Raw genomic sequence first — 17,782 nt, 5'->3', positions numbered from 1 at the left:
ACCAGCGCTCAGCAGCACAGCGTCCTCTCTGCTCCGCAGCCACTCACCTCACACTGCACCTTAGAGAAGCTCTGCACACGGCACGCCAGGGCTGCGAGACTTCCGCCCACAGACACCCACAATTCCAAGGGTTAGGATTCCAAACACCCACGCTGCCCTGGCAACGACAGTCGAAACGAACTACTTTAAGATCTGAGCGGATGTGATCACTCTAGGCCATTTCCGATTTGAATAAGGGTTCTCTCGGTTCACTACCACGTAGCCTTGGATGACGCGCATGCGCACCACCACCGATGGAGGTAAATCTTGCCAGTACTTATTATGGCTCATCTGGTGGTTTCTGTTTTTTTTTTTTTTTTTTTTTTTCCCCCAGAAAGTGCCATGGCTGAACCCACATTCTAGTGACACAAAGGCAAGCATCAAAGTGCATCAATTCCATACAGCCAGGCAAGGCCTGTGGAATGTGATAGACTGAAAGTCCAAGGCTGTCTCACATTGTTAGGGGGTTTATTTACTAATTGTATGTGTCTACAATTCTAAGAGACTGTAACATTACATCTTCCTAAATGTACCTTTTCTGATTTTATTAGATTTATTTTGTGTATTTTTGCCTGCATGTTGAATTTATAGCATCCAGGACAGCTGCAAGAGCAACAAGTGCTCTTAATCTGTTTCTCTCTTTCTTCAACTTTTCTCTTTATTTTCACCAGAACTTAAATGAGTTTTTATTTTTGAGATGGCCTAACTCTGTTGGTCTGACTGGCTTGGAACTGTAGACATGTAGATCATTCAGGCCTTGGACTTTCAGACAGCCCATGGCCTTTGTTTCCCGAGTGCTGGGATTAAAGATGTGTATCACCACACTGGCCTTTTCTGATTTTCCAAAGATTGAAAACTATGCGGGGTTATTAGGAAACAGGAGGAAAAGTCATATGGAACATCAAAGGTGAGAATCTGAGATGGACCATCATGAACTTCATACTGGGGCATCTCATGGTTCAAAGAGGATAGAAAAGTGTTCTTACTTAGAAGTAAACTTTTTTCTAAGTTGCATAATAGAAACAATGTAGAACTAGGTGGGTAGTGGGAATGATGGTAAATGGAGACACCAGTCAAATGGGAAAAGTACCTAGAACTGTGGTGAATGAATTAGTAGACCTAACGTACAGTATGAGAATAAAGAAAAAAAAATAGTGAGTTGTCTCCACATTAGATACATTCTAGCCCTGGACAGTCTAGAACACTGGTTCTCAACCTGTGGGTCATGGCCCCTTTGACAAACCTCTATCTCCAAAAATATTTACATTAGGATTCATAACATTAGCAAAATTACAGTTATGAAGTAGCAATGAAAAAAATTAGGAAGGTTGAGAAGCACTAGTCTAGAGCTATGTAGACTAGGCTGGCTTTAAACTTACTCTGATCTTCTTGTCTATGTCATTCAAGTTCTAGGATTCCAGCAATGTGGAATCATGCCTGGTTCACATATGGTCTAGATCTTCCCATTGAGAACAGATTACAGGAGTGATGATTTGGGAAGCACTGTTTCATCATCAAAGATATAGCTCAGGAGTCTTAAAAGAGTGGGCTCAGCCACCCATCAGCACAGGGCAAAATTACAAACTACATGAAAGTCAGCATTGTGCAAATATCAATCTCTGCTCCTCATTTATCTACTACCTGTAAGCATATCTTTAATGTTATTTATACCTACTTATTGTATCCCAGGTACCAACTTGTTCTTCCAGATTTCTTCCCATAGTTTTACTTCTTTAGTCAATAAACAATGATCATCTATCTTGTGTCCTGAGTCACTGCTAGTTCACCAGGAAGATGGAACACTTGCCTATGGAGATGAGCCACTAGAGACAGTCAGAAGCTGAATATATATATATATACACACATATATACATATATATGCGTATATATATACGTATATATGTGTGTATATATGTATATATACACATATATATGTATACGTATATACGTGTATATATACATATATATATACATATATATACATATATATACATATATATATTCTCAGAAGTTAGTATCTATATATGAAAGAGTACACATTGTCATTGTCTTCTTGAATTACCTCACCTCATATTTTCCAGTTTAATCTAGTTCCTTGTAAATTTCATTTTATGACCCATAAAATCCCACTGTACTTACACTATAGTTTCATTATACCTCCATCTATATTGATGGATATCTGGGCTTATTCTGTTTCTTTGCTATTGTGAAGAGTAGTGGTAAACATGGATGTGTCAGTATCTCTGTGGTATGATAGGGATTCCCAAGGTGTATATCCAGAAGAGGTTAGCTACATAATTGAGTAGTTTATAATTTCAGAAACTACCATAGTGAGATCTATGGTCTCAAAACCAAAACAAGTCAAACAAACTAAACACAAGAACAAAACCCCAGACTGATTTTACTGGAGTTGCAACTAACTACATTCTCTCAAACAGTCAGTAAAGGCTCCCTTTTCTTCACATCCTCAGCAGATTTGCTTTCCATTGACGATAGCCATTCTGACCAGGTAAGAAGTTAGCTGAGGAGGTTAAACACTTTAAAAGAATTTGACTGTATGTTTTCTTCAGAGTTCTGTGCTCAGTTCCTTATCCCACATCTTTATTGACATGTTTTTCTTGTTTGCTTTTTTACAGTCTAGGTCTTTTAAAGCCATAAGCCATGATTCATAGGGACTGGATCACTGCAGCTCAGGCTTGTTTCTGTCATCTCTCACAAAGTGTGTCTCACTGGGTGGAACAGGCTGCTGCTTCAGCTGAACCCAGGTACTGTTCCTTGGCTCCCCCTTTCCCAATTATTTCCCTTCACCCTTTCCAGGCAATTATCAATTATTGCAAGTCTTTTGTTTTTTCTGAGACAGGGTCTCTGTCTCTGTTTGTCTCTCTGTCTCTTTGTCTCTCTCTGTCTCTCTCTGTCTCTCTCTGTCTCTCTCTCTCTCTCTCTCTCTCTGTCTCTCCCTCCCTCTTTTTCTCTCCCTCTCCCTCACTGGTTGTCCTGGAACTCATTATGTAGACTGTGCTGGCCTTGAACTCACAGAGTTCTGTCTGCCTCTGCCTCCTGAGTGCTGGAGTTAAAGGTGTGCACAACTAGCTGGATTATAGCATTTCAACCTCATGGGATGCCATGCTGCCAATGAAAGTACATGTTTTAGGGTAGAAAAACAATATACACAAAGATGTGGTTTTTATAAAGCTAAGAGATTCTACACAGGAATATGATTTTGAGAATAGTAATATATGTAGCACATATGGTCAAATATACTGTGAAGAGGCAGACAGTAAATATTTGTAGCTTGGAAACCACAATGACTCAGCTATGCTAGTGGAGCAACAAAGCAACCCCAGAATACATACAAACGAACATGGCTATGTCGTATAAAACTTTATTTAAAAAATCCAGGCAGGTATGGTGGCATGTGCCTTTAGTCCCAGCACATGGGAGACAGTGGTAGGTGGGTCTCTGTGAGTTCAAGACCAGCCTGGTAGGCTGCATGTCAGCCAAGGTTACATAGTGAGACCCTGTCTCAAAAAAAAAAAAAAAATCCATAACAGGCACAAGATGGCTCAATGGTTAATGGCACATGTTGAGTTCAATTCCTGGGACCCACCTGAATGTTGTTAACAAAGAACAAACTCCCACAAATAGTTCTCTGACTTTCACACATATGCCATGGCACTCATGCATGTGTACACACACACACAAACACACACACACACACACACTACACTACACTATTGTCTTATGTGTTAATGATTATATAATCAATGGTTGGGTCTGTCTATGTAGTTCACTACAGACGGTACACATGAAAAACAGGTACGATGAGCTAACATGAAAGAGGAAAGTTATAATACAAGGAAAAGTGAATGCTATAGAATTTCATTTATGGACTTATCTCAGAAGTTACTTTTATATGATGAAAAGATTACTAGTTATTGATAGTGCAGCCTCAAGATAGTGTGACTAGGGGATAGACTGCCAACACAAATTAGATTCTTAAAAGAAGAAACTCCAGTTAGGCAACAGATTCTGTGCAAATCCCCGCTAGTCTGAGGTAATACATATGTAAGAACTAATGTCATGTAAACAAATAGTGTGCAATCAGACATACATATCAGACACACTTTGACGGAGAACAGTCTTGTTTCCTTTCTTGCATTTAAACATTATTATCCCACAATAAATAGGAATACTGTTGATACAAACATCCCCAAAACTTTCCTATAGTCTGGTGACAAATGTGTCTTTTGCCATTTTTCTATAAAGAAATGTTTCTCAGCCCATTGCTGGTGTAGGGTTTCCTCCTAGGATGAATTCCAAAATCATATTACAAATGTCTCTCATGAATAGTGTGTTTATCAACAAGTAGATATTTTAAAGTATAGAAGCCACAATGTATAATAAGTTCCTTTAAAACATTCTCTTCAAGTAATTTAAAGATTATACCCAGTTAGGAATATGTTTACAAGCTGGGCAGTGGTGGTGCACGCCTTTAATCCCAGTACTTGGGAGGCAGAGGCAGGCGGATTTCTGAGTTCAAGGCTAGCCTGGTCTACAGAGTGAGTTCCAGTATAGCCAGGGCTATACAGAGAAACTCTGTCTTGAAAACCAAAAAAAACCAAAAAAAAAAAAAAAAAAAAAAAAAAAAAAAAAAAAAAAAAAGGAATACGTTTACAGACTATAAGGAAATGTGCTTCACACAAAAACTGAGCCTGAAAGTACTGTGTCTGGTATGAGCTGCTTGGTATATATTATAATCTGGCATGCTGTTAAAAGCCTTTCAACACTTAACACAGTAGTGCCTTTCTCCAGTCTAGATCCAGTGCTGCACATTGAGTTGGGATGCACTGCTGATTTCCCATCCTCTCTGCATTCCTATGTAGACAATGGACCTTCAGTGGGTTGTATTATGGAACAATTTCCTATGGCTTTCCTAAGGCTTCTTACAAGTCCGCTGATGGCATTTCAACACAGACTTCTGGAGGAATCCCTTCCCACATTTTTGACAGACAAAAGATCTCCCCCTGGTGTGAGTCATCTGATGTCTAGGCAAAGATGACTTATTGTAGAAACCCTTTCCACATTCAGGGCACACATAGGGTTTCTCGCCTGTGTGAATTTGCTGATGGGATGTCAGTGCTGACTTCTGGATGAAGGTCTTCCCACATTTTTGACAGACAAAAGGTCTCTCCTTAGTGTGAGTTATCTGATGTCTATGCAAAGATGACCTGCCAAAGAAACCCTTCCCACATTCAGGGCACACGTAGGGTTTCTCACCCGTGTGAATCCGCTGATGGTCTCGAAGTTGGCCCTTTGAAGCCAGGGCTTTCCCACAGTCACTGCATTTGTAAGGCTTTTCCCCAGTGTGTATTCTCTGATGTGTTCGCAGCACTGACTTCTGACTAAAGGCTTTCCCGCACTCACTACATACATGGTGTTTTTCTCCAGTATGAATTTTCGTGTGTAGATTGAGGGATGATCTTCGGCTGAAGGCCTTCCCACATTCGGAACACGCATAAGGTGTCTCCCCAGTATGAATTCGGAGATGCTCTTTCAGTTGGGAGGAATTACTGAATGACTTCCCACAGTAGTTGCATTTGTAAGGTCTCTCCCCTGTGTGAATTCGATGATGGACTGTCAGTTGGGATGTGTGACTGAATGATTTCCCACAGTAATGACACTTATAAGGCTTCTCTCCTGTGTGAGTTTGCTGATGAGATGTCAACTGTGACCTCTGAAAGAAGGCCTTCCCACATTTATGACAGACAAAGGGTTTATCCCTAGTGTGAGTTATCTGATGTCTTAGGAAACCTGACCTACCATGGAAGCCTTTACCACACTTAGTACACACATAAGGTTTCTCTCCTGTGTGAATTCGCTCATGTTCTTCCAGTTGGTACTTTGAAGCCAAGGCTTTCCCACAGACACTGCACTTGTGAGGCTTCTCCACCTTGTGAATTCGGCGATGCACATTCAGTGTGAATGAGTATGTAAAGGATTTCCCACAGTCCCGGCACTTGTAGGGCTTCTCCCCTGTGTGAACTCGATGATGCATCTTCAACTGGGATGCATACGTGAATGACTTCCCACAGTCACTGCATTTGTGAGAATTCTTCCCCAGGTGAAGTCTCTGGTGTGTGCTGAGCTCTGACTTCTGGTTGAAAGCTTTCCCACACTCGCTGCACACATGGTGTGTTTGTCTAATATGGATCTTCTGGTGAACGGTGAGGCTTGACTTTCTCTTGAAGGCTTTCCCACAGTCACCACATTCATAAGGTTTCTCCTTCATATGAATTTGATAATGCACTTTCAGTCGGGATGTACAGCTGAACAATTTCCCACAAACAGTACATTTGTAAGGCTTCTCTCCAGTGTGAATCGTCTCATGCGTGCTGAGGATTGACTTCTGCTTGAAGGCTTTCCCACATACAGGACACACGTAAGGTCTCTCCCCTGTATGTATTCGATAATGCACCTTCAGTTGGGATGTATTATTAAATGACTTGCCACAGTCACGACATTCATAAGGTTTCTCTCCAGTGTGAATTCGATGATGGACCTGCAGGTTGGATGTTCGACTAAAAGATTTCCCACAGTCGGGACACTCATAAGGTTTCTCTGAGTGAGTTTCTTGATGGGAGGCAAACTCTGTCTTCTGGAGGAAGGCTTTCCCACACTTGTGACAGACAAAAGGTCCTTCTCCAGTGTGAGCTGCCCGATGTTTACAGAAATCAGATGCATCATAGAAGATCTTTCCACATTCCCTGCATTCATCTGGTTTCTCATGAGAATGAACTTCTTTCTCTGCAAGTGGTTGTTTATGGATGGGAACTTTTCTGCACTGGTTACCTTTGCAGGAATTCCGTCCTTCATGAGGAATTGTACAGTCAGCATTAGAAGAGTCTTGCATGAAGAGGCGACCAGACGTAACAATATCATTAAGCTGTTTTGTGACATTGCCTTGTTCTTCACCATTTGCTTCAAGGTTATGCTTCAAATGTTTTGCAAGTAACTTTGGAGCTCCCTTTTGTGTAGAAATAAGGTTAGATACCAAGGGAGTGGTTTTCCCGGGCTCTTTACATCCGCAGTCTCTGTCTGCACTCTGTGTTTTCTTGTTGAGGAAAGCACCAGAACCCCAGCGTGGGATCTGGTTTTGCCAATCTCTTTTTGTAAGATCAGGATCTTGCCACAGTTCTTCTAAAATAGAGCACCACAAACCATGCCTTGTGATCGCACTTGCCTTATTAGTTTGAAATGCTGCATTCTCAGAAGCTTTCTGTCGAGGAGTGCAAAACTCTGATGATTCCAGTTCTGGGAAAAAAAAAGAGATGAAAAGAGTATGTACAATCAACAGGATGGGTGAGAAATCACAGGGTTAATAAACAACAAGCACAAAAAAAACATCTGTGAGGTACTGATGCCAACGAGCAGAACATGCCTACATCCCATATGGCATGCGGGACATAAGCTATGGGACACTTACTACCGGGCGCTTTCTTTATGAGGGAAACTAACTCATTTTATTCCACAAACCACCCAATAAAACAATTACAACTGCTTTCCCCGTCTTACAGATGAAGAAATAGTAATGCGTATTCTTAGGTCAGTGGTAAAGATGGCTGCAATAATCTGTGGGGAAGACTGTTTGGACAAGGGCAATGGATTTGATTTATGTAGGAGACCTAGTAGGCTGAGGTGTAGCCTCAGTGGACAGTCAAGTGTTGAAAGCGAACAGAGACCAGCAGAGCAGAGGATGTCATTAGTTCTACAGAAAAGCATACTCATGCCTTTGGCCCATTTTTCATCTACTTAAGGACTCACTGTCCCTCACTGTTGTCAGGGATGGAAGTTTACTTAATCTAGGAAAACTCTCTCTATCTTTGAACCATAACCTAAGAGCAGTAAATTTTCCTTTTTTTTTTTTTTAACATCAATTTACACATATAGTGGCCTTTCCTTACTTTTCTGATCTCAACTATATGTGAGCAGTTAAAAGCATTTGCTGCTTTTGCAGAGGGTTGGAGTTTAGTTTCCAGCACCCACAGCAGGAACCTGCTAACTCCAGCTCCAGAGGAGCCAACATCCTTGTCTGGCCTCTTTGGAAACCCTGACACATGTGGCATTTATTCATACACACACACACACACACACACACACACACACACACACACACACACACGCACGCGCACACGCGAGTGCACACACACAAAGATAAATCTAAATAAGAAAAATCTACAGCATCGATCACATATATCTAAGGGATATCTACAGAATATTACATCCAACAGAATGGAGTACAGTCCTTCTCAACAGTCCATGGAAGTTTCTCAAAAACCAAAAACCAGACCAGATGCTAGGTTACAAAATAAATTTGAACAATATAAAAAAGTTGGCACAATGCTCTGTATCTTAAAAGACCATAGTGTGATAAAGCCAAAAGCCAACAAGAAGGGAAACCACAGAAACTGCACAGACACATGGACATAGACCAATATATTCTGAGTTAACAGTAAGTCACAAAGAAGTCAGGGAGGAGATGAAAACATTTCTGGAACAAAATGAAGAGGAATGCCAACTTACCATGAGCTTTGGATACAGCTAAGACAGTTCCAAGAGAAAGGTGGTATCTAAGATACTTACATTAAAGAAATCAGAGAGAGATCAACCTAAGGTTGCGACTAAAGGTCTTACAAAATGAAGAAAAAGGCAAAATCCAAAGTACTAGATGGAAAGAAAAGAAAAAGCTGTAACAGAACAATACACAGAAGGAAACAAATGAAGCTGGGGTTCAAAAAACGACTCAGTTGTTAAGAACCCTGACTGCTCTCCCAGAGAACCCAGGTTCAGTTCCCACCACCCACATGGCAGCTCACAACTTGCTGTAACACCAGTCCTAGGGGATCAGATGCCCCCTTCTAACCTCTGTGGGCATTGCACACACATGGTGTGCACATGTTTATGCAGGCAAAACACCCACCCATACACACTTTAAAAAAAAAGTGATATTGAAAAACTCCTAGCCAAGCTGACAAGAAAAGAAGATGCAAATTAAAATTACAAATGAATAAGAGGATATCACAATGGATTCCAAAGACATATAGCAGTTTACTGGGGAGTGAGTACTTGGAAATTGTACATTAAAAAACAAACAACAAAAAAACCCTGGAAATTTTAGGGTAAATGATTAAAGTTTTTGTCACTTATAACCTTTGAAAATTAAAATCCTTCTGGGTGTAGTGGCACATACCTTTAATCACAGCACAGAGGCAGGCGGACCCCTGAGTTCCAGGCCAGCCTGGTCTACAGAGTGAGTTCCAGGACAATTAGAGCTATATAGTGAGACCATGTCTTGAAAAACAACAATAAAAGAAAACAATAAAACAAACAAAGAAAAAAACTCAAGGAAATTAAATAAAAAAGATATAAACAAAATAGATTCATAAGAAGCAGCAGTAAAGCATCCCCATACAAAGGAAAGCCCAAGAGAAGATTCACTGGGGATCTCCCCAGATCTTTAAGGAACAGGTAATGGCAACTCTCCTTAATCCTTTCCATAAAACAGAAAGGGGAGAAACGCTAAGAGACACACTGTATGAAGCTAGTGTTGGTATCTAATACCAAAGCTGGATAAGGACACAAAACAACAACAGCAGAAGCAGCAGCAACAACAACAACAATGGAAACTACAGAATAATTTCCTTGATGAAAATGTTCTTAAGAACACCTTAAGAAAAAAATTTCAAAACACATACAAGAATATATTAAGAAGCATTTTAACACATTGTGCTGAGACAATCTGTAAAGAAAATGAAACTAGATCCCCATCTTATTTCTTTAAAAAAAGATTTATTTATTTATTTAATTTTACGTGTATGGGTATTTGCTGATAGTACCTGTGGAGTTCAGAAGAGGAAGTCAGATTTCCTAGAACTGAAATTGTAGACAGTTGTGAGCTGCCATGTGGGTACTGGGAACCAAACTTGGGTGCTGTGGAGAACAGCAAGTCTCTTAACCCTGGATAACCCTGGATAAACAACTTAGACTGAAAATCTTTTTTTTTTTTAATATGTTTTTTTTGTTTGTTCTTTAGATTTATCTGTTTTATTTTTATATGAGTACACTGTCACTGTCTTTAGACACACCAGAAGACGGCATCAGATTCCATTACAGATGGTTGTGAGCCACCATGTGGTTGCTGGGAATTGAACTCAGAACCTCTGGAAGAGCAGTCAGTGCTTTTAACCGCTGAGCCATCTCTCCAGCCCTAGACTGAAATCTTAATAGATGACGTTTTGAAACTGCTAGCAGGAGACAGAAGCAAAACTTTTAAAGATACAGGCATGGGTTAGGACTTCTAGAAAAAGACTGCAATAGCACAGGGAAAAAATCCCATGAATTGATGATAAATGTGGTTATATAAAAACCTGCACAGCAAAAGAAACAGTCACCAGAATGAAGAGGCAGCTTATATAATGGGAAAGAATTTTTCTAACTATAGATTAATATATACACTATGCAAAAATACCAAATTCCCAATCAAGCAATAGCTAATATATTTAATGGATAATTCTCATAAGGCATACAAATGGCCAAGATGTCTTTGAAAACATGTTCAACATTTTTTTTTTCCCACAAGACGTGGGAATCGGGAGAGCGGGATTCGAAAGCACGTACCAAGAGCCGGTGCGCCCTCTGAGGGCAGGCGCCTTAAGGGCCTAGCCACCCGCGGTGCGCTCATGTTCAACATTTTTAGTCATCAGGGAAACACAATTTAAAACTTCTCTCAAATTCTAGGTCACCTCAGTCAGAATGGCTATTAAGAAAAGAAACAAGGCTGAAGCAATGGCTCAGTGGTTAAGAGCACTGACCACTCTGCCAGAGATCCTGAGTTCAACTCCCAGCAACTACATGGTGGCTCACAACCATCTGTAATGGGATCTGATGTCCTCTTCTGGTGTCTCTGAAGACAGCTACAGTGCACTCATATACATCAAATAAATTAAATCCTTTAAAAAAAAAAAAAAGAAACAAACAAGAAATGATGACAAGGAAAGCTACACCCCTGGGCACTGCTCCAGGGTGTGTAAACTGCTGTCGCCACTAAGGAAACCAGGGTGGAAGGTCCTCAAAGAATTAAAAATAGAACTACCATTTGACCCAGACAGACCAACCCTGCCTATATGCCTGAAGGACTCTGTATGAACATAATACTGTCATAAGCACAGCCATACTTGCACAGCCATATTTACGCTGCACTGAGAAATGGAACCAGATACATCTTGACAGATGACATTAAGAGAAGGTAAAACATACACCTCATGGGGTTTTAGTTAGCCATGAAGAAAAAATGAAATCCTGACAACTGTAGCAAAATGGACGATGGGATTTGGGCCACTTAAAGACAGAGTAAGTACCACATTTTTTTTCTTACAGGTGAACTCTAGATTTTAATTTCTGCACGTGTATATACAGGTGCATCTATATGTGTTGTATGTAAATAGTCAAAGTAAAAAAAGGGAATTCAAAAAAAAAGGAACCTTAAGGGAGGAAGACAAAAGAAAAAGAGTAATGGACACTGGTGACATTCAGGCAGAAAGGAGACAATTTGTAGTAAGGAGAGGGACCAACAAGATGAGGCTGGAGGAGTCAGTGGGGAAAGGACCAGGAGAGGAAAAGGAATGACAGCTATCACAAGAAAATGACAATGAAACTAACTTAAAAATATCCAATGAAACTATCACCAACTGTGCTGAAAGCGTTGTATCTCACTAGTGTATCTTACCCATGCTGACACAGCTGCTGTCTGCCATACTGGGGACTTTGAACCCAAGGCTCTGTACGTGTCAGTCATGGCAGCCTTCCACTCTCCCACTGAGATATGCATCCCAGCCCTAACCATGGTTATAGCGAAAAGAAGAAAAAAAAAAAAGACTAATTTCCTCCCTAGACAACACATTTATCTATATTCTCAACCACCACTGAGTTTGCCTCACCTGCTTTTTTGTTGCCAGTTTGGTAATGCCCAGTGTAGACAAACAAGGTATGCATACAAGAGTCCATGTATGACCTTCAGGAGAATATGGTGGCTAGTCAACTTAGGTATTGTTATCTCCACGATGAGGCAGCCAACTACCCACTATTCACTTCTGAGAGTCTTATCCTTACTCCTAGATCATATTTACAAAGTATTATTAGCTGAAGAGAACTGGTGTAGGAGGCAAGCTTGGTACCCATGACCCTGGTCCACATTCACAATGCACTGTAGCGTTAGCTGTAAAGAGTGAGGGAAGGGATGAATGGGGAAGGCTGGTAATGAGCCTCTAATAACACCCACCTCCGTCTAGGTCCTACTCACTCACCTTGACACCAACACAGATGAGGTGGGAACTTAGCCTCTTCTGTCTGTACCTCCTTTCTTTTCTTTAACCTGAAGATGGCCCCAGGGCTGGGAATAGGGTAGCCTGTAGTTGGAAGAATATCTGCTCAATGTGTAGCTTTAGAGGTCATCCAATAAGCTTTGCACTGGCTGATTGGAAAATTAGTATCTCATACTAGGCACAGAGTAATTAACCTGGAGTGTTGAAAAGTAATGAATTATCAGGACAAAGCATGGGGGGAAACCATGACACACTTTTGATATCCCACCATGTTCTAGAAAAAGGAGGGAGAAACATTTTCAATGAAGCCCATCCTGGATGCCCAGGCTGGCCATGCTCACCCACTGCCAAGAGGTGGCTGTAGATCTCCAGCATCACGTCCTGGTACAGGCGTCTCTGGGCAGAGTCCAGGCGCCGCCACTCCTCCTGGCTGAAGTCCACAGTCACATCCTCAAAGGACACCAATCTCTGTAACACAAAATGTAACACTGTAACACTCTATAACACACGCTCTTCACTGAAGAGGTGGACATGGCACACAGCAAAGCAGCTCAGTGATTCTTTACGTGAAAGATCATTCGGCGTTCCAGAAAGCATCTATTTCACATTATATGAATAATGTATTATGTAAATATGTATTATATATATAAGAAAGTTGATAAAAATATCCATCTTCTGTGCACTCAGATTTTCATCCTCAAAGCAGTCAGAAATGGGTTGTCACTAATACTTCAAAAGGAAGGCTTTTCTAGGCTTCAGGGAAGGCAGCTCAGTGGAGTGGTGAATTATCATGATTCACTGAGAACCAGGGAGGAGCACTCAGACTGAAGACTGCACAAAATCGATTGCGCTGCTTCATTTTAAGTTGGGGAATTAATTTTCATTTTCACGAATTCAGAAAAATCACACCTCAAAACAGCTCCAGTATCCTTGGACAAAAATAGTCCATCTGTGAACCAGAAGACTGAAAGACATATTACAAATTAAAAAAAAAAAGGCTTGAAAATGCCTTTTAAAACAACACTAGCAGGTAGATGTGGTGCATGCCTTTACGCTCAGTGCTCTGAAGAAAAAGGCAGGTGGACCGCTAACCAGTTGGAGGCTAATCTGGTCTAGACACTGAATTCCAGTCAGAGAAGGCTACACAATGAGACTCTGTCTAAAATAAAAACGAAACGATAACAATTATTAGATTAGAAAGTAAATCTGAGATATTCTGCCAGAAAAAGAAAAACAACAAAAAAAAATTAATATAGAGAATTAGGGTGAAGGAGCTGGTTCAACAGGTAAGAATGCTTGCTGCCCTGCCTGACGATGACTTCAGTCCCCAAGATATACAAAGTGAGAAAGACTCCTGTAAATTGTCCTCCAACTTCCACACAATGCCTGGGTATGCACACACCACTCCCCACAATAAAAAAAAAAATCTAAAAAAAAAAAATCAATAATTAAAAAATACAGTAGAGAATCAAGTTTGACAGGATTTCCAGGAGGGGGAGTGAAGAGGAACAAAGTTTCTGATGTGGCATCAGATGCTTCAGGAAGAATAAGGAAGTGATTCCCAACCTATACATTGAATCTAACCAAGGACAGGTACTGCTACAGAAATATTTCTAAGGCATCTCTACAGTGTGTGTATATATTTGATATATTATTTCATGTATAAGTAATGAAATGTATGGTGTATTGGAAGAATCCGGTCCAATCACGGAGCTGTGTGAGAACTCTAAGTACTTGTGAGAAAACAAGACAAGATCTGTGACCTCAGCTTCTTAAAAAAACATGGTGTTGTTCTTGGGATGGGTTTTTTATGTTCCTCCCAGGTAAAGTGGATAGGAGTGAGTTTACTTCGGAATACTCATTACAACTAAATATTGTTATTTGTTTATGTGTCTGTGTGGAAAAACACGGTTTTGCTGTGTGCGGCTTGCCTGTCCCATAAACCTTGCCCTTGCGACTGAACAAGCCTCTGAGTATAAATTATCTGGTGCTTGGAATAAAGTTGGTCACTACATGAGGCTTTAGTCTGTCTCTGTTATGGTTTGTATATGCTTGACCCAGGGAGTAGCACTATTAGAAGGTGTGGCCTTGTTGGAGTAAGTGTGTCACTGTGAGTGTGGACTTTAAGACCCTCATCCTAGTTGCCTGGAAGCCAGTATTCTGCTAGCAGCCTTCAGATGAAAATCTCAGCTCTGCCTGTACCATGCCTGCCTGGATACTGCCATGCTCCTGCCTTGATGATAACAAACTGAATCTCTGAACCTGTAAGTCAGCCCCAATTAAATGTTGTCCTTGTAAGAGGTGCCTTGGTCACGGTGTCTGTTCATAGCAGTAAACCCTAACTAAGACAGCCTCATTTCTCAGCTCTATTCTCTCAGGTCTCACTGCCTCTAGAGCAGTAAACAGTATGAATCTTAATTTTCGGCAAGGCATCCTCAGACACTCATCGTCTCTAAGGCTTACCTCACATGCATCCACATCAAATGAACTCCTTCAAGACTGTCACAAAATGACAGTGGCTATGAAATGGGACAAGAAGATACAGGAGTGAGGACTCTGCGGGCAACACGGGTTTGAGGGCTACATATATCTAAGCACCAGGAGGCAGGACAATGAGTGACACAACTGACTAGGAGGGACAGGAGCACTGGTCCCTGTGGTCTGCTCTTAGCTGCAGGATCAAGTCTGCCTCTGGACTGGGGAGCCCAGCATCTGCTACTTCCCATGTCTGTCCTCCAGTTTTAGAGAACTGGATCCTGGGCAGCTGCTGCTTACCTCACATGATCCATCCTGCTCCCGTGGGTGCAGTCTCTGGGGCTTCTGGGTCAAATTCATGTCAGAAGTTATATTTCCTCTCTTGCTTCTTTGCTGGCAGATCCAATTTTCTCAGGAGCTAGAAGCTGGGTGTCTACAGGTTGCCAGGAGAGCAGCTGAGCAGAGAGGCCAGCTGTGGTGAGATAGAAAAATATCTGGATGATGTGGCCTGATATAGGTCTAGAGAGGCAGCAGAAAGCCCCAGTGAAGGAATGACCTTGTGTCCTCAGCCAACATTTGCCTATAAGTTTCTGGGTGCTCAAGACGTCACAAGATAGACATGCTAGAACAGACAATGCCCTGCTCTGGTATTGACCAGGGTGATGACAAAGAAAACCAAAACACCATAGCCTGGGGTCTGGGGAGATAGTATAGTAGGTAAAAGAGCTTGCTGCACCAGCAAGAGGAACTGAGTTCAAATCCCCAGCTATCTTAAAAAGGCAGGCTTGGCTACAAACATCTGTAACCCCAGTGCTGTGTGGAACAAAGAAAGGAGGACCTCTGGGCTTACTGGCTATCAACCTAGCTCCAAGTTCGGTGACAGACCCAACGTCAAGGGAATGAGGCTGGGAATGATGGAGCAGGACACTCAGTAGCTCACTCTGGCCTCAGTGCAGGCGCACTTACAGACTCGCGCCTATGCCCACGCCCACACGCATACACTACATAAAACACACATGCCGAAACCCAAACAACTCCCCTTCCCTGAAGTAAACACCAAACGAGAGAGTTAGGAAGGATTCACTGCAGCTCCTGTACCTTTGACCTGTGAGAAGATGAGGAATTAACCTAGTTGTTTCCACAGTGAGGGTGCAGGTGTGTAGCCTGGGAACCGAGGATCTGCAGTGACACGAAGCTCAGTGCGCCCAAGGAACCTGCATATAAATACACATGAAAAACCGAGCACGGTCTCCGGCCGCTCTTCCTTTTCTGAGCGTTGTTAACTGTTCACCCACAGGCCTCCCCAATCCCCAACTTTCTGAGACATGGTCTCACTATGTTGCTGTAGCTGGCCTGGGGCTTTTTGTGTAGAGCAGGCTGGCCTCAAACTCAGAGTTCCACCCGCCTCTGCTTCCTGAGTGCTGGGACCACAGGTGTGCGCCATCGTGTCCAGCTCTCACAGAGCTCTTTTAACCATGTCAGCAGTATCAGTATAACCATTTCTCTTTCAGAAATGACAATAAGGTCCAGAATGCATGCACCCAAAGAGGAAGAGCAGGACCAGTCTCGTTCCTCCCCTACTCTAAACCACACACAGTGCCCATCCATGATCTCGCCGTGGGGTCCCTGTGTGCCCAGAACCCTTTCTAGTCCCTCCTGCCTTTTGAGAGCAGAGATCTGGTGCACCGTGGTTGTGGTGATGGCCGCTCCTCGTTCTCTCTGCCTTTCCAGACATTTTCGTTTTCATCTATCCCCACATCGACATCCTGTTCTCGTCCCTTAAACTCAATGGCCCAATCCCTTCCCTGCCTGGGAAACTGCACATAAACACCAGGCCCTCCACACAAAGCATTTCTCCCCTGTCCACAGTGTCTTCATGGTAGACAGGACATACACACTGACATCCTGGACTTTCAGGAACCTCTGTTAAATGACCACGGGATTAATTTAATCACAGAGTTAAAATGGGCATGCCTAGTTCCACAGAGCATTGTTACTTTGGCAGCCAAGACATTTTCACCGAAGATGGCAATTTAAAGGTTTTCAGAGAATCTTCAATAAACTCAGTACTGATGCCCAAAGAACATCCTCCAACATGAATACAGTATCATTCTGCTCAAATGCCAATCACTGACTCTCACTGTGACCATATGGTGTCAGCAGAGGCAACACTGACAAACTTCATTTGCAAAGGATCCCAGCCCTCCTGTAAAATGGGCCCGGGGATTAGAATTTGCCTTTTAAACGTATGTTTTGCAGCTCTAGCTCCCTACAGGAGACTGCATGCTGGGAATGAAATGGTCCCATCTTACAAAGGCTCATCTCCCAGCTCTGGTGCCTGTGCCCACTTCTAAGTGTGCACATGCATATCCCCTGGCTTTTGTTCCATGTGTTCTTGGTATGAGCCTCGCTGGCAGAAGCTACAGGCTGACGGAGATTGGCTGACCTTCCCAAACTGAGCCCAAACCACAAATAATCTCATTTTCCATTCGTATCTGCCTTTTCTCACAAGCCGCTAGAAAACAGCACGATCGCCCCCAGAGATGCTAGCCCCAGGCTTGCGGTAGCTGGCTGCATTGTCTCTCTCAGCAACTCAGCTCTCCCGACTCACATAGGACTCCCACCCCAGCTCAACCAGGGAATCCCCCAGCAGCGGTGTAAGCTGTCACTCAACACAAATCAGCTCTCAACAGCGCAGCAACCTCCCTGCTCAGCTGCCGCTCACCTCCCACAGCGCCGCAGAGAACTCTGCACGGGACTCGCAGGGGCCCTGCGACTTCCTCCCACGGGCTCTCAGTGTTAGAATCCAAACTCTCTCGAGCAGCGCGGGCAACAATAACAGAACCGATCTGCACGGAGATTTAAGCGGATATGACCGCTCCAGACCACTT

General features: G+C 42.4%; 2 protein-coding genes and 1 long non-coding RNA gene across 5 annotated transcripts in view; 1 reads left to right on the top strand and 2 right to left on the bottom strand.

Moving 5' to 3' along the window:
- Nucleotides 1–190, bottom strand: part of LOC143442054 (uncharacterized) — a 14,139-nt gene extending 13,949 nt beyond the window's left edge. Inside the window, exon 1 of one of the 2 annotated variants that reach the window (XM_076932887.1) lies at nucleotides 48–190. The gene's annotated coding sequence lies outside the window, so the exon portion shown is untranslated. Of the gene's footprint in view, nucleotides 1–2; nucleotides 22–47 lie in introns of those variants that run through there. The other variant, XM_076932897.1, reaches the window with a different exon arrangement.
- LOC143442055 (uncharacterized) lies at nucleotides 160–12,402 on the top strand. The gene is made up of 3 exons (XR_013109946.1): nucleotides 160–299; nucleotides 2,676–2,804; nucleotides 10,834–12,402. It is a non-coding gene; the product is annotated as an uncharacterized LOC143442055 (long non-coding RNA).
- Nucleotides 3,406–17,782, bottom strand: LOC117722024 (uncharacterized). 2 transcript variants are annotated; one of them, XM_034520962.2, is made up of 6 exons: nucleotides 17,617–17,782; nucleotides 15,990–16,105; nucleotides 15,192–15,363; nucleotides 12,758–12,884; nucleotides 12,399–12,500; nucleotides 3,406–7,350 (listed from the first exon to the last, which is right to left on the bottom strand). In XM_034520962.2, the coding sequence occupies exons 3-6, from the start codon at nucleotides 15,249–15,251 to the stop codon at nucleotides 4,973–4,975; spliced, it is 2,667 nt and encodes an 888-aa protein (XP_034376853.1). In that variant the 5' UTR covers nucleotides 15,252–15,363; nucleotides 15,990–16,105; nucleotides 17,617–17,782; the 3' UTR covers nucleotides 3,406–4,972. The 2 variants fall into 2 exon arrangements, with proteins under 2 accessions (XP_034376853.1, XP_076788987.1); XM_076932872.1 differs by lacking the exon at nucleotides 12,399–12,500.

Source organism: Arvicanthis niloticus, chromosome 1 (genome assembly GCF_011762505.2).
Source record: "Arvicanthis niloticus isolate mArvNil1 chromosome 1, mArvNil1.pat.X, whole genome shotgun sequence".
Taxonomy (NCBI): Eukaryota; Metazoa; Chordata; class Mammalia; order Rodentia; family Muridae; genus Arvicanthis; species Arvicanthis niloticus.
The sequence above is the reverse complement of the archived record's forward strand: the minus strand, read 5'-3'. Positions and strand labels throughout refer to the sequence as shown.